Genomic DNA, 15,103 nt, shown 5'->3' on the forward strand with positions numbered 1-15,103 from the left:
TTCCTGGACATCAAAACTAATTTGACTCAAGTGTTGAGCATTAGAGTTGTTATCCACGGTGGGAATATGAGCCCGTCTTCAGAGTGAAAAGCCTTTCATGTGGGAAGCCGTGACTATCTGTGAGTTTGAAAAAGGAATCTGCCTCCATTTCCTGCTCGCGCCATCAGTAACCCAGAGTTCTCACTTTTCACGGATTATTCATCCACTCAGCGGGGGAGCTTATTGCTGAAAATGCCAAAGGCAAGTTCATTCGTAGGTAACACGCCCTCTTAAACTGGATTGCCTCCAAGCCAGCGGATTTGGGATTTGTCTACAACCGCCTCTGCTGTCTGCTGATGACACATGGCTTTGTGAAAGGTGAAATTTCTTGAATTTTGGAATTCTCTTTCTCTCACACACACACACACACACACACACACACACACACACACACACACACACACACACACACACACACACACACACACACACACACACACACACACACACACACACACACACACACACACACACACACACACACACACACACACACACACACACAGTGACTGTGGAGTGTCTGCTGGGCTCACAGGGGACTCATTCACTCCTATTAGAAGCATGTTGAGATGGCAGATTGATTTCTTTCCCTCACTTGGTCTGCACCTCGAAGACAATCTTGGTTTGTGTAATTGTGTGTATAATAACTCCCACAACAGTAATTGGATGTCCTTTTATGAAAGTACAGGTAATTACAGATGCAGATCTCTTTTCCCAAGTGATTATTGATGTTGAGATTTATGACTGATGACTGTGATTTTGGTTTAAAACTGTCAATATTTAACTTTTCTTTTTCTTTGTTTGTGAAACCTAGGACCTTTAAGTCGGGCCTGGTATTAACGATTACACATCAGCATTGAGATATCACAAGAACTTGGGAGCCCAAGATGGATACCTCCATGTACAAACTTTTTGTAAACATCTCAATGGCGGTCCTCCTGGGGTTGACGACCTTGGGTGGACTGAACTCTCGGCCATCGGGTCTGGTTTTGGCACAGGTCTCCAACAACCAGACAACAGAGTCTTCTGTGATACCAGAGGCTGCGCTGGCAACACCCACACCAGAAACAGAGGACCAAACCACTCTCAGTGGCAGTAACCGCTGCTGGGGCTACTATGATGTCATGGGCCAGTGGGACCCGCCCTTCAACTGTAATGCAGGTATCTACATGTTCTGTTGCGGTTCCTGCTTCTACCGCTTCTGCTGCCAGTTCAAAGTCCACAGTCTGGACCAGACTTCTTGTTCCAACTATGACACACCGGTGTGGGCAAACACTGGGAAACCGGTGGCGCCTGTCACAGAGGTCCATGAGGAACCAGATCGCGATCGGACCCACATGATCGTTTATATTATCTGTGGCGTCGTGGCCATCATGGTGCTGGTGGGGATTTTCACCAAGCTTGGGCTGGAGAAGAGTCAGGGAGGACAGACAGACATGACCAACTCCAGGTAAGAACTGAGAAGAGCAGAATGAATGCATGAATGAATGAACAAATTTATGAATGCATGTAGCGATGATACTGGGACTAAAAGGAATAAAAATTGATGAAGATAAAAATGATAAAGATAAAGATCTGATATACCCATCTACTGGTAGGTAATAAGAAGAGTAGCATGAATGAAAGAATGAATAAATAATGGATTGATGACACTGGGCATGGAAAGAATTAACAATTAAGGAAATTAAACAGCTGTGAGACTGGTTAGATGTGAAATGGGTGATGACAGTGATCATTATGGTAATAATGGTGTCACTTCACATCATGATGTGGATTCATCAAGTTTTTCAAGATTTGCCTGATAATATTTAAATTGCGAGGTAGATGGATCTATAGATCATGCAAATTGATTAAACATTTACAAAAGAAGATGAAATAAATAGTCAAATCTATTCAAATACGTTTGCTTTTTGAAATGTTTTAAAATGAGACTGAAAATGTCAGGCAGGAGGAAAACAATAGAAAGAAATAAAATGGTTTAAGCACCTGCCAGCTCAACTAAGCTAACCAACAACTATGAACCTGACATACCAAGATGCTGTATAAAGCATGTGAAGTTGCACTTTCAGGAAAATAGATTGTGTCTTTTGTTTACATGCATTTTGCAAGTGATCCATTGAGAATAATACCACAAGAGACATCGCATGCAAACAATATTCAATTGAGTGTTTTGTATGCTTTCAGACCTGTTTACATGGGATCAATTTGCTTGCGTTTGCCACACAGTGACTGGATGGAGCTCTGAGCCTCCACACGCACAAAATAAAACATGAAACTATGGAGTTGTTCGTGTTGGTGGATGAAGTCATCAAATACAGTGAATAAATCAGAACTTTGCAAACAAAACAAAACCAAAAAAAACCCAGGCAAAGAAACACAATGTGGGAGATGATTACTCACAAAGTGGATTGTGCAGGAAAAACAATAACAGTTAAGATATATAAATGATTGCAAAACCTAAGAAGTATACAACACAGAAAATCATATGATTAAGTTTGTAAACAAAAGTCATGGTGAGCGAGCTGAAGAAACGACCTTCAACACAATAACCACACCTCTCCTGTGATTTGCACCTAATGTTCAAACACATTAAAAAAAACTGATGCAATCATAAACAACACTAATATTTTCAGACTTTGTAAATCACATGTAAATGTCTATTTGCATACCCCCCATAGTATTTTGCACAATCTGAAACACACACCCACGATATTCAATATTCAGGAGGGAAAATATGCTAAATTGATAGTGTGCTATTTTGTACAGCTCTTAGATGCAATCCTAAGTCCGTTTCATAGGTAGAACAGCAGAATGCACACGCTCCTATCAAATTTGCTCACATAAGCAAACCTTGAGTAGATCAGTATTTTCCACAGTATTAAATCAGGCAAAATCATCAAATTTCGGATAGGTTCTTTGTCCTGATGCCCAGGCAAAGTAAGATATGCTTGGGACCATGTACATATTCACACAGTCACTGTCGTGTACTTCATCAGTGGCTTTACTGTTTGCTATGCATTCATAAGCTCCCTGGTAATGCACCAAATTACGCACATAATGTACCCAAAAGGCTTTGTCCATATCCATCTGTGAATTTAGTGTAGAGCATAGAGCTTAACTGTGAGCATTCAAACTGTCCAGGCATGAATAGTTGACATATAATCTGTTCTTGACTCGATACAAAACTTGGAAGTTTGATTACCGAAGCTGTATATTTTAATATTTTGATGTTGTTTTGCAGTTTTATTAGATAATTGCTGGAGCTGTAGTCATTAGATTACTACGAGGCACATGCCTAGATCCCAGATTTTGGGGAAAACAAGCAAGATGACTATTGTTCCAAATGTCATCACATGAGCATATTTTCTGTGATCATTTGGCCCAAATGTTGACCGTCACCCCAAAGCAATATGCTGGCTCGACATTATGACTACACTACATTACTGTTATTATACAGGCTTCGACAGTAATTGAGCATTACTGAGATTAATGACTATAATTTGAGCACTGATTTTCAAATTGTAATCCCTTAAGTGTCTTTGTAATTAAAAAGTAATCACATTACTGTGTAGTTTTGTTCTTTCCCAGCACCTTCAGCCACATACAGCACGGATTGAGAAATATCTGCACGTGTGTGAGAGGGCCACCAGCTGAGTAATGAATAAAAGTAACTGAGCCACAGTGAGGTGACAATGGACACAAAGTCTGTTTTCAACCACGAGAAAGCAACAGAATAGAGGCAGACGGGCAAATAGGGAGAGAGAAAGAAGGGGGCACAGGATGGAGGTGAGGTGGTGGGATGGAGATGCCAGAGGACAGATGTCAAGTGCTGGAACTGGAGGAGTTTTGGGTGAAAATTACAGTGAGGCTGCGTGGTGTTTTCTCTGCATCGGTATAGCCGTTTCACATTGATGGGTGATTGATTGCTGTGACACAACTGTGACTCTGGCAATGCGTGGCCTCTGGAGAACAATGAGAAGAGAGAGGCTGGTTTTTGGAAGGGTGAAATATTGAGCGGATCTGACTGGAGTGCAGCCAATGGCTAATTCTAGTACAGAGGAACGTGTGTGTGAAGAGAGAGAGAGAGAGAAACAGAGCGACAGAGAGACAGAGACAGAGAGAGAGAGAGACAGAGACAGAGAGAGAGCGAGACAGAGAGAGCGAGAGAGACGGTGACCGGCCAGCCTATCGGGTGTTAAGCGTTAGCCCATGGGGGCCGCTTTAAAATCCTGTCATTACCAAATTTCTCCTCCACCTCCCAGAGCACAATATGGAGAAGGAAGAGGAAGAGGAGGAGGAGGAAGATGATAGCAGCAAACATCCGTACTCATTAATATTAAACTGCACTGAGCCACCAATAACCCAATAAACGCTGGCGTCGCTTGATTCACGCAATCAAGCAAATATGTAAATTATATTACCTGAGGCAAAGGCCTGTTTTTAGAGATATATTTTTAAAATGTGCCTGGCCGATGTCACCACATGCAGGCCACGCAGCCAGAATAAATGCTGAGCATTTTTTTATTGTGCTTTCCTCGAGGGGACGTGCGTAAGCCCCCAATCAGCAGGACAGCTGTTTGCCCACATCTGTCCCACCGAAAGATTCTGAAACAAGAGAATAAAACTTTGGTAGCTTGACCGTTTACTGTGACCTTCCTTGATAAAATCAAGCTTTTATCTCAAATGCAAATGAATGAGATAGGCTGTTATGCCACTTATTGCCAGTCTAGTTAAAATCAGGCCAAGTGCTAACTACAAATGGAGGTAAATTTTAAACATTTACTGCAATGCAACAGGTGACGAATAACATTAATAATTTGGAGAAATCACAGAATAATGAAATCCATGCAAATAATCCATTAATCAAGATAAATGTTTTGGTTGAACCAGCCAGAAGTTCTGTGAGGGTGTCACTGTATGTCAAGTAATTGCAGACAAGGTCACAGTTGTTTTGGTTATGTGATAATAACTAAATCCAATCAGCAATATTAACATCATAATGGTCTTTATGACGCCTGCAGGGGCCATTCAGTTGCATAATGAGTACCTTTTGATGGCTTTTTTCACTTGGCGTAGCAGGAAAAGCACGCGTCAAACACATTTCAATAGGCATGGTTCAGATCCATCAAATACCCCTCTGAGCAATGACAGAGTGGCAGTGTGCACAATACCAGCACCCTGCAAGTAGCTCATCTAAATTGGATGCGGTGAGTTTAATGTTATCACCTGTTCCTACAACACCAATCCAAAATGTCAGCAGTGAAAAATGTCTATATTTTGTGCACCACTGCATTTTGAAATGAGGACTTGTTGCCTGTAACTGCACAAGACCGAATGTGAGATGAGTTTTAAAGGCTGTGTAATGGGAAACAAAGTCAATGCAGCAAAAGAAAGGGATTAGACCTGAAACTGCATTAGGCACAAGTGAAAACTTTACATAAATGTTTAAACACAAACAGCACTATCAGTCAAGTGGCCATGTTTCTATAATTGACAAACAGTGGGAAATTGCTTCAAGGGGAAATGTGTTTTGAGTTTACACTGTGTCATAGAAATGTGTTTTTTTATTTTTATTTGGCGCATTTTCGAAGCACCTTCCCATTCAGCCTGCAGCAACTCACACTTAAACACAGAGCAGGCTAAGGTGTTGTGACAAAAGCTAGGGTATAGAAATGTGCCCATAGCCTTGTTCCCTGGGGAACATTTGTCTTACTATGTCTCTCTGGAAAGGGTCAGAGACAGAGCGGCGACCAAGAGGCAGGAGGAGAGGAGCAAAAGTGCGTTTGAGAAATAGAAAGAAACACAAAACGAACAGAAGGATGAAATGAGGTCACACCGGGGACTCACTGATTTCACTACCCAACTGCCAACCACAGCTGTTTACATCATATCTGCCAGAGCGCGTGCAAGTGAGAGAGACAGAGAGCGAGAAAGAAAGAAGACTGTAAGAATCACACAGCAGCTGACCACTGCATCGACATGAACGTCCTGCGAGAGAGAGAGAGAGAGAGAGAGAGAGAGAGAGAGAGAGAGAGAGAGATGAAAGGTGGAAAGTTATTGGAGTAAAACGGAGGATCCAGCCAGTGAAGAGTGAAGCTGATTCTGCTGATTTGAAATTTAGAGCTGCAGATAAAACACAGTGTATGGTTCCGCTTCTACTTTGATCTTAATTAAAAAAAGATTTATCTCATGGTACTGGACAGAGAATTGAGAGAGGATGCCAAAAGGTTTCAAATAGGCATTTTAGAAATACATGTGCGTCACAGGCCAGAAAAAACACCCAAAACAAAACATTTGTCATAGAGATGTGAAGTTGAGGCGTGGGTTTTAATCCCATTGTGTAAATTTAGGCTAATTCAGCCCAGGTATTTGTACACCGACTCAACCAAAACACACACAAATGAGCAAACTTACAAAACTGATCTGAACTGAGTATAAAGTTTTTAGATTCACCACACGATCTTTTTTTGAAGTGACACAATTTTAATCAACTCCAAAAGCAACAGAAATGAGTCTGTTTGCATGTTAATAAAAATAATTTAACTGGGAGTAATAAGATATCTGATGTCATGCTGTGTTTACAAGCATGTCAAAAAACGTATATTCAAAAATCCCTTGTTTACATGCTTCAGTCCATTATCAGATTTCATGCAAAGTGGCATCAGACTGAATCTTCATTTTGATTTTTTTGTTGTTTTGAGGTTTTTCATTGAATCTAAAATCAAATTCATCCTTATTCAATAGTTCTTAATTGGCCTCAGTGTTAATGTCACTTTGTCATGTTCGCGCTGTTTTTTGTCTTTCACTCATACTGTAACTACCTCACTTTTGTTTTCTGTCACTTTTTAAACACATGCACAGATGTAAAAAGTAAAAGTAAAATCCTGATGGCAGCATTGTAGACAAATCCAGGTGTGCTAATTCTATTTCTCATAACGAAAAAACTGCCACCCTCTGATAAAGCATATCACATTATGTTCAGATGATCACTTGAATAATCTGATAACCATTAATCCGATAATGATCGAATTTATAGTGTGCATGTAAACAGGATCAATAATTGTTGTGTCATTGCAGATGAAGCAAGCAGCACAGCCACACTGGGTAGAGCCCTCATGGTCGAAGTTACTGAGACTGTGACGATTAGATACACATCTTAACACAAGAATGAAAGACAATATGTTGGAATTTTTGCCTAAAAAAAATAGAATAGAATAGCTTGATTAATCACAGAGGGACAGTCTTGTAGCATAGCTCTACACAGAGAACAAAGAATAACAGCATATAATATAAAATAGCAAAACTCTTGTGCTAAAAACAAAAAAAACTAAAATGTTTGCATAACCAATGTATTTTTTTTATTAATACCAGTTGGACCTTCATATGTATTGTATTTTCAACAGCCCACATTCTTCAGTTTTAACTGGCGATATATCCAGCTTACTATCTTAAGCCAACAAACCTGAATACTGTGCGTTTATGGGATCTCATTGTCAAGCAAGAGATACACAAGAGGAGTGTGTGTTGAGTCGCTGATCATCCTGTTTATGGTACCGTAACATCAAATATTGCAATATTTCAGCGTCAGTAGTTTTTTGCACCACTAATGGTAAATACACTTGATCAGTGTGCGGCTAGGCTTAGACTTTCAAGAAAAAGAAATATAAAGCTGACAAATCCCCAGTTGACCTACATGCACATTTAGTGCATTTGAGTGGTCACTATTTTACTATTTAAATAAAATAAATTCTAATAATTCCATGGGTGAACATATAGTACATAAGGCACAAAGTGAGATGGCATGCACAACAAATCCCTGGTTCTCCAAACTGTTGATAGTCAGTTGCTGCAATGACTGTTTGCAGTAGATAAACAATGTTTCCGCTTCCAGGCCTCAAAACGGTGACAAAAAACCATGTCTGTGTCTAAACCCAACACTTTCCCATCCTCTCTGTGACACAAACTGTTTTGAATATTTTCTGGAATCTGAATGAAAATCAATGTGGCTATAAAGCTGCAAATAACATTGAAAAACCTCAATTATTTGGTGCCTTCAACAGATATTGTGTGGTTTGCCTGTAAAATACATTATTATGCCTCTGTCCAGAAACTATGAACCCTGGTTGACATTGTTTAAAACATTTTAAAATTCATTTTCAACCTGCATACATTTGACAGAGAGACAGCACTGCACAGCTGTGAGTGACACATGCATGCTAGTGCGGCTGCGCGAACGTGGGCTTGTGCCCTGTGTGTGCTCCTAACAAATAAATCCAGCCGCAAAGCTGTTAAGGTGGTAATGTGCTGAAACCTCGGGTCAGGCAATCACAACAGCCAGTGGTGCAATGATGTAAAAGGCAAAAGACACACATGTGCACCTGTGCATGCACACACACGCAAACTTCTCATTATGACCATCCCACCCCCTCCCTCCCTCCTCCACCGCACTGCTTCTCACCTCCCAAGCGGCTGTTGGTGTTTTTGTTTTGCTCTCAGCCTGTCTGCCTCTGCTGCGTCTGTTGTGTTGTGAGGAAAGTGCTGCAAAGCAAAATTAAAAATGAATTATATCCTTTGATACATGATTCAGCAGTGGGAATTAATATGGCAAATCAAATTTATTTTTTATTTTTTTTACACTTCAATTAACAACAGTTTATGAGATAACAACTGTGTCATCTTGAAAAGTGTAGGAGGAAGAAAGAACACCCGTGAGAGGACACACACACACACACACACACACACACACACACACACACACACACACACACACACACACACACACACACACACACACACACACACACACACACACACACACACACACACACACACACACACACACACAGGCTATTCAAGGGCTCAGAAAGCGATATAAACAAGTTAATATTACCAAAGCAGCATGAGGCTACAGTATCTTGAAAAACATTCCCATTTACCATCTATCGACCATTACCATCTAACATTACCATTTATCATAACCTGACACAATCGACAGAAAACCAAGAAATTACTTTGTTGACATTGGAATGACATATATATGCAGCTGATTTGAAGCCAACTTAAGACCCGCAATGTCTTTTCATCAAAACGTATATGGAATCATTTGAGAAACCCCCCCTGGTTACTGGTCGTTACTCCAGTCATATCAAATTCTTACCACACAGGTTCAAACTTGGCACAAGCGACAGTAAACATCTCCACATGCTCTATGGCAAGAAGCTTACCATAGGCAAGAGACTTGGGAAACAAAACAAGAACTCAATGTCTCCTATCGCTGGGAGCAGCTGTTGGCGATGGGAACCCCGTTTAATGCCAACCTTGCAATAATTATGGCTTATTTTATGACCATTTTGAAAATGTTAGTCTGAATGAAGCTGGAATCATCCTCAAAGGTTTAAACTCGTCATGCTTTGGCCTGTGACTTCCAGTGAAAATGTTACCTGCAATTAAAGTCTGTTGTTATTAGGTATGCAGTTTAGAATAGTCGCTACTGAGTAAGGTTAGTTTATTGTTGTTAGTCCTGAAGATTTTTTTTCTTCTCCAAACTGGGATATTAAGTAAGAAAAACTATGTACAGCACCAAAATTATAAAAGAAAACAAAAAAAAACAAACAAACAATATTGATCAGTGGATGTTACTCAGTTGATGTTCTGAAGCTATCAAAAATAATTCCAATATATTGAACTAATCTCATAATTGATCCACAGCTCGAGCCAAAAAAATTCACATTATATAAAACTAAAAGTCAGAGTGAGCCTCAGCTTTCTAAATAGTTGATAACTCAATGTACTAAAAGTACAATGCGGTACACAATGATGTGGAATATTATGTCCTGAAACCACCAAACACCAGGAGGTTGTAACTTTGTCCACACTTATTGTATATGAAAAATATAGAATTGATGGAACCAACAGCACAAATGGGAAAAATGGCCTTTGTTTAATAATGAGCGTTGCATAACCCCGGTGTATTGCATCGCTGCAGAAAGACACTCCTGGAATATTTTATTTCATAAAGCTCCATGTTGACAGTAATACTTGTAAAGATAGTAAAACAGGTCTTTGTTAACTTCAGCTTTCACCTCCTGAACTCATTGGAATGTTTGTGTTTAGAGGTCCTGGATAACGAGCCGCTCGGCTAGATTCTGTGTTTGGTGGCTCACTTCAGAAGTAAATTATGATACAAAATATTAATTACTAGACACACACACACACACACACACACACACACACACACACACACACACACACACACACACACACACACACACACACACACACACACACACACACACACACACACACACACACACACACACACACACACACACACACGCAGCATGACCCTCATTCCCTTTACCAGCGCTCTGCCACTTATCATAAGTTATTCCACTAAACAGCCATGTGTTCAAGGGCAAAGGCGATTGAATGACCCACTGGGGAGCTAAACAACCATTTTCTCCAGCCCTTCAGTTCCTTTACTGTATTGTATTTCATCAACAGTGCTTTCTATTTCCTTTATTGTTCAGCCACAGTGGAGCTTTTCATCATAGCCTGTCACAGGTGTTTAGAGCCAAGAGATAAACATGTGTGCACAACTCTGCTGTTCCTCAAACGACTACTGCACCGTCCAAATGAAATAAGTATTTTTCTTCTGACCAGTAGAGTTCAAAACATATTATCTTTTTTCTCATAGGTTTGTGAGGTTTGGTGCAGTCTTGGCGGGTTAATTTAATCTGACAGTTAAGTTCCTGTTTCTTTAAATGAACAGTCGAACTGTAGAACAGAAGGCCATTAGTGAATTAATATGCTGCTGTAAAATCACAAAGTTACTAACTTCAGTGTTGGCAGCATTGACATGACAATGAGAAGCAACCAACGAGTGAATCACATGACTATCCGCAGATAAATTATATTATTTATGGAAATTAATTAATTAGCATTATGAAGTCAATATTATTGAGAAACTTTACCTCCATACATGGATATTATACTAACCAATATGCTCATGTTCAGTTCCCAATAAGAAAGTCAATGTTTGACTGTGTTCAAATACTTTTCCCACTTGGCAGCCAGGTTATTCACAATTCCCAGTTACTCATTAAAGCCACTCGAGACACAATTATCACAAAAACAGGAAGTATTTGTAATATTTTCCATGAGTAATATGATTAAATGTTTAGGTTAAGGTTTAATTCCGGGAGTTCTCAAACTCTCATATCATGGATGCTTTGCCTGACAAAAAGTATAATTTTATAGTTGGATGTAGTTGACAATAGCTGTTGAGATCCACAGGCAATTAAAAGCTGTTGTAACACTCTAATTTAGTCTCACAACACAGCAACCTCATTAAAAATGTGATAAACAATTCAGTTTTACCCTCCACTTATTTCCTTCCATCATCTTACTAGAAATCTAAATCTGTTGAGAAAAACCACATCCCTGATTTCTCTTGCTGCATCCCCCTGAAGCTGGGGAGACCCATCTCACATTTTGAGAACCACTGGCATATAGCTAAAGTCATTTTGTTTCCCAAATCTAACCAAACTGCTACTGATGTGTCCAAACACCTTGTTTAATGTTGGTCCAGTGAACACTCAGGTCCAGTAGAACTTCTGGTTGAAACATTGAGCTGTTTTATTGTGACTACTTCAACTTCTCATTGTGACTACTGGACTGGTGTCTAAAATTGTGTGTGGTTACATCCTGGTGAGAACACCCACAGCAGCATTCCCTTTGAGAATAGATGTACTGTTAAGAACCACGAGAGAAGAAACAAGACAATATCAAAAAGAAAGGTTATGAAAATGCTCTAAATGCAGATCAAACAATCAGCATGACCGACTTTGTGCCTCACAAAGAAACTCATCATTGATGTAAAACATGTCTTCAGGCCTCAGTGTTAATATCACCTCTATTGTTAGAGCTGTTGTTATTCTCACTTCTCATTAAAGCAGCCAGACTCAGCTGCCTTGTTAAGCTGACTGTTTTTTTCCCTCATGCCTACGTCCACACGTCTTCTATGCTGCTTCATCTAAACCAAGCGCTGCGTGGAGCTGCAGCCGATCCCGGCTGGTTACGGGGGAAGTCAGGGTGCAGCCTATGCAGGTCGCCAGTCCAATACAGGACACGCACTCACACACATACAGGTAACTAGAGCCATTAATTTCAAATGCATGTTTTTAGACTGTGGGAGGAAACCGAAGCATGCAAGGAAGAACATGCAAATTGCTCATAGAAAGGCCCACAAGCCTGGATTCAAACCATTGCTTTTAGTCATTTTCACTTCTTTTTGTGTGTTTCTGACATCTGCCCTGTGGCCACCATGTGAATTGTAATGTTCAAATAATAACGTGAAACACAACCTGTTGTCAGTGTGATCTAGGTCAGTTGGGCTCCATCTGATTGGCCAAATATGTTGACACGTAGACAATGAATGCACAGTGCACAGAAACATCGTTTATTGCAGTGGAGTCTTTCATGATTTCTCTTTTGCAAATGTTTATATTGTGATGACAAATTTGAAATAAATCACGCAGCCCTAAAGTAAACCGTTACATGTGGCATATGTTTAATTCCACAAGTTAGTGTTTACATCTTATACCAGTTTCTTTCTACATAAAGAGAGGTGCTTATAACTTTATAATTGATATCAGTTGGGCCTTACTTTTTATTTTCTTGCTTATGTATACCATGAAACAGCCCACAATGCCAACATGCCTATTTCTTAATGTAATAAATATCGAATTTTGAGTTTTACTTTGAAGCTGAAGTACAGTAAGCAACTCAGAGAAACAAAGATGTCAGAAAAATGTCCTTAATCTTTTCTGAAGTTCCGGATACTTTGAGTAAAATCGTAAAAGTTGACATTCCCAGGACTAAATGCATCTTCCTGGACATATACACATATCTTGTATATCTGCATAAATTGGGCAAACTTAACACACACAGAGGGGACTGTATCAGTTGCGATTGTAACTCCACACCACACCTCAGTGCAGCAGAGCTCAGAGAGACAGATTGCTGCAGAGCCCCGAAGTTCCTCGGCTCATCTGTTGCTGCAGTGGATCACATCAGCAGATCTTTCTCTGAATTTTAAACCTATGCTCTCACATTTAACCTCATCTCTTCCTCTGCTTCTTGTTCTTCTTCTCCCGCCGTGCTATTTCTCATTCATTCCTCTGTCTTTACCTTATCTGTTTTTCTTTTATTCCCCCATATGTGCCTCTGGGATCCTGTGTGTGAAACACTAAACATGAAAACAGAATCATGGCAGATGGTCAGGTTTAGGAATAGAATTACATTACATTTTGTCTATCTAGTATTCCAGCTTGATCCCAGTGGGTGCATTTTGCACAATAATGGAGCAGTGTTAGCAACATTTTAACAAAACATCTAACAAAAACACAATATCTCTTTCTATTTATAAGACAATCCAAATTATTAAAATGCTCAGACGTGTGTGGGAGGTAAGTAGGGTTTACAGCATGTCCAATGCTTTCATCTGCACAAGGTATTGTTGTACTTCTTAAATCTGTGGGATTTATTCACTCACTGTCCAGCCGCCACAATCTAAAAATGATACACTACTCTGGTTCACCTTCAGTCATTACTGTCATTGGAGAAGATTTGCAGGCATTTTTTGTTTTTTATACATTTGTCCCTTTGCCTTTCCTTTCCTTTCGAAAAGTTCCTCCCCATACTTGGTTTGCTTGCTTATGAAGGACCGGTGGGTATATTTCTAAGTTCTCTGATATAACTATGGTGTAATCTGCACTATATAAATAAAGCTGCACTGAAGTGATAATCTCCACAGCCCACTGTGAAACTATTCAGTCTTATTCCACTCCTAAAAGCACAGTAAGAGATTCTTCAACCTGCTCTACATATTTTCTTTCTTCACAGCTTCTTCACATTAAAGGCAAAATTTCATCAGCCATCATCTTGCAGTTGGCGGCTCCACTCTCCTCTCATCTCCTCTCTGCTGTGACTTTGATTTAGAGACATGCCCAGGCAGAAGTCATCTGCTTCTAAATTTCTACTTCTTCTGCAGATCACATTCACATTACCATCACCTCATGCAAACAACTTCATGTTTGCAGCATGTTTAACATAAAATAATAGGGTGAAGCATTACTTTTCTCTCTGTGTTCACAATACAGATAATTAAAGAGTGATGACTTCATAACGGGCGGTTTATTTTTGAGCAGGTTTGTGGGCTGATAGCGATCTGTGTCACTTCTGACTTTGTAATTTGGAGGCTCTGTAGGAGGTTTGTGGGAGGCGCCGTTGTGAGTGTGTGTGAACGCTCTCCCCGTCTATATTCCCTCCAACAGTACTTTACCAACTCCTCTGGAGTGTGTAAACTGCATTAGTCGTACCGGTCACATCGTGCACTTGTGCGCTTCTCCATGAGAGTGTCAATTTGTGTACGTCTATATGGAGTTTGGGACCGTGCTGTCCAACATGGGCTCCATTTTCACTCCACTGATCCTAATAATGGCCTTTTCCCATTGTAGACTGACACTGGCTCCAAGTCGCCCTGACAGAAAATCAACTGCTTGCATGTAGCTGTTTGCTGAAGCGCACAGAGTCCCGAGCATTATCGCTGTCTGTGTGCGCTACCCACCTATCTATCCATCTATCCAGCCATCTATCAATCCATTCATCCAGCAGCAATGTCACTTTTAATTATCACCATATCTTCATTCTGAATGGTTTTTCATACCCTCGTTTCTTTTCTGCCTGCCCTTCCACCTTCTGTTTCCTTCTCATCTTTTCATATCCACCTGACTGAGAAAGAGAGTATACAAATATAAGAATTCTCCAAATTCATATTGACCAGTGCAGTTTAAAACATCATGTTGATAAACTAATAATTTGAAATTATGCTTAAGGGTAGATCATTTCAATATAGACCGGGCTGTCAAATATCAGCATGTCGTCATCCATAGTATTTTCAATGCCAAAGCACAGTAAATATATTTCAAAATCAGGCTCAATTTAATATGAATATCAATTTAACAAATAAATAAGGACTGCAACACATGAGGTTTCTTTGTCT

General features: G+C 39.9%; 1 protein-coding gene across 1 annotated transcript in view; it reads left to right on the plus strand.

The window, feature by feature from the left end:
* Positions 1–926: 926 nt before the first annotated feature.
* LOC308141705 (protein shisa-8) overlaps positions 927–15,103 on the plus strand; it is a gene marked incomplete at both ends in the record, with an annotated part of 91,287 nt that continues 77,110 nt past the window's right edge. Inside the window, one exon of the mRNA XM_080511914.1 lies at positions 927–1,489. Coding sequence (XP_080368040.1) covers positions 927–1,489 — 563 coding nt within the window. The remainder of the gene's footprint in view (positions 1,490–15,103) is intronic.

Source organism: Blennius ocellaris (assembly GCF_963422515.1).
Source record: "Blennius ocellaris genome assembly, chromosome: 16".
NCBI lineage: Eukaryota > Metazoa > Chordata > Actinopteri > Blenniiformes > Blenniidae > Blennius > Blennius ocellaris.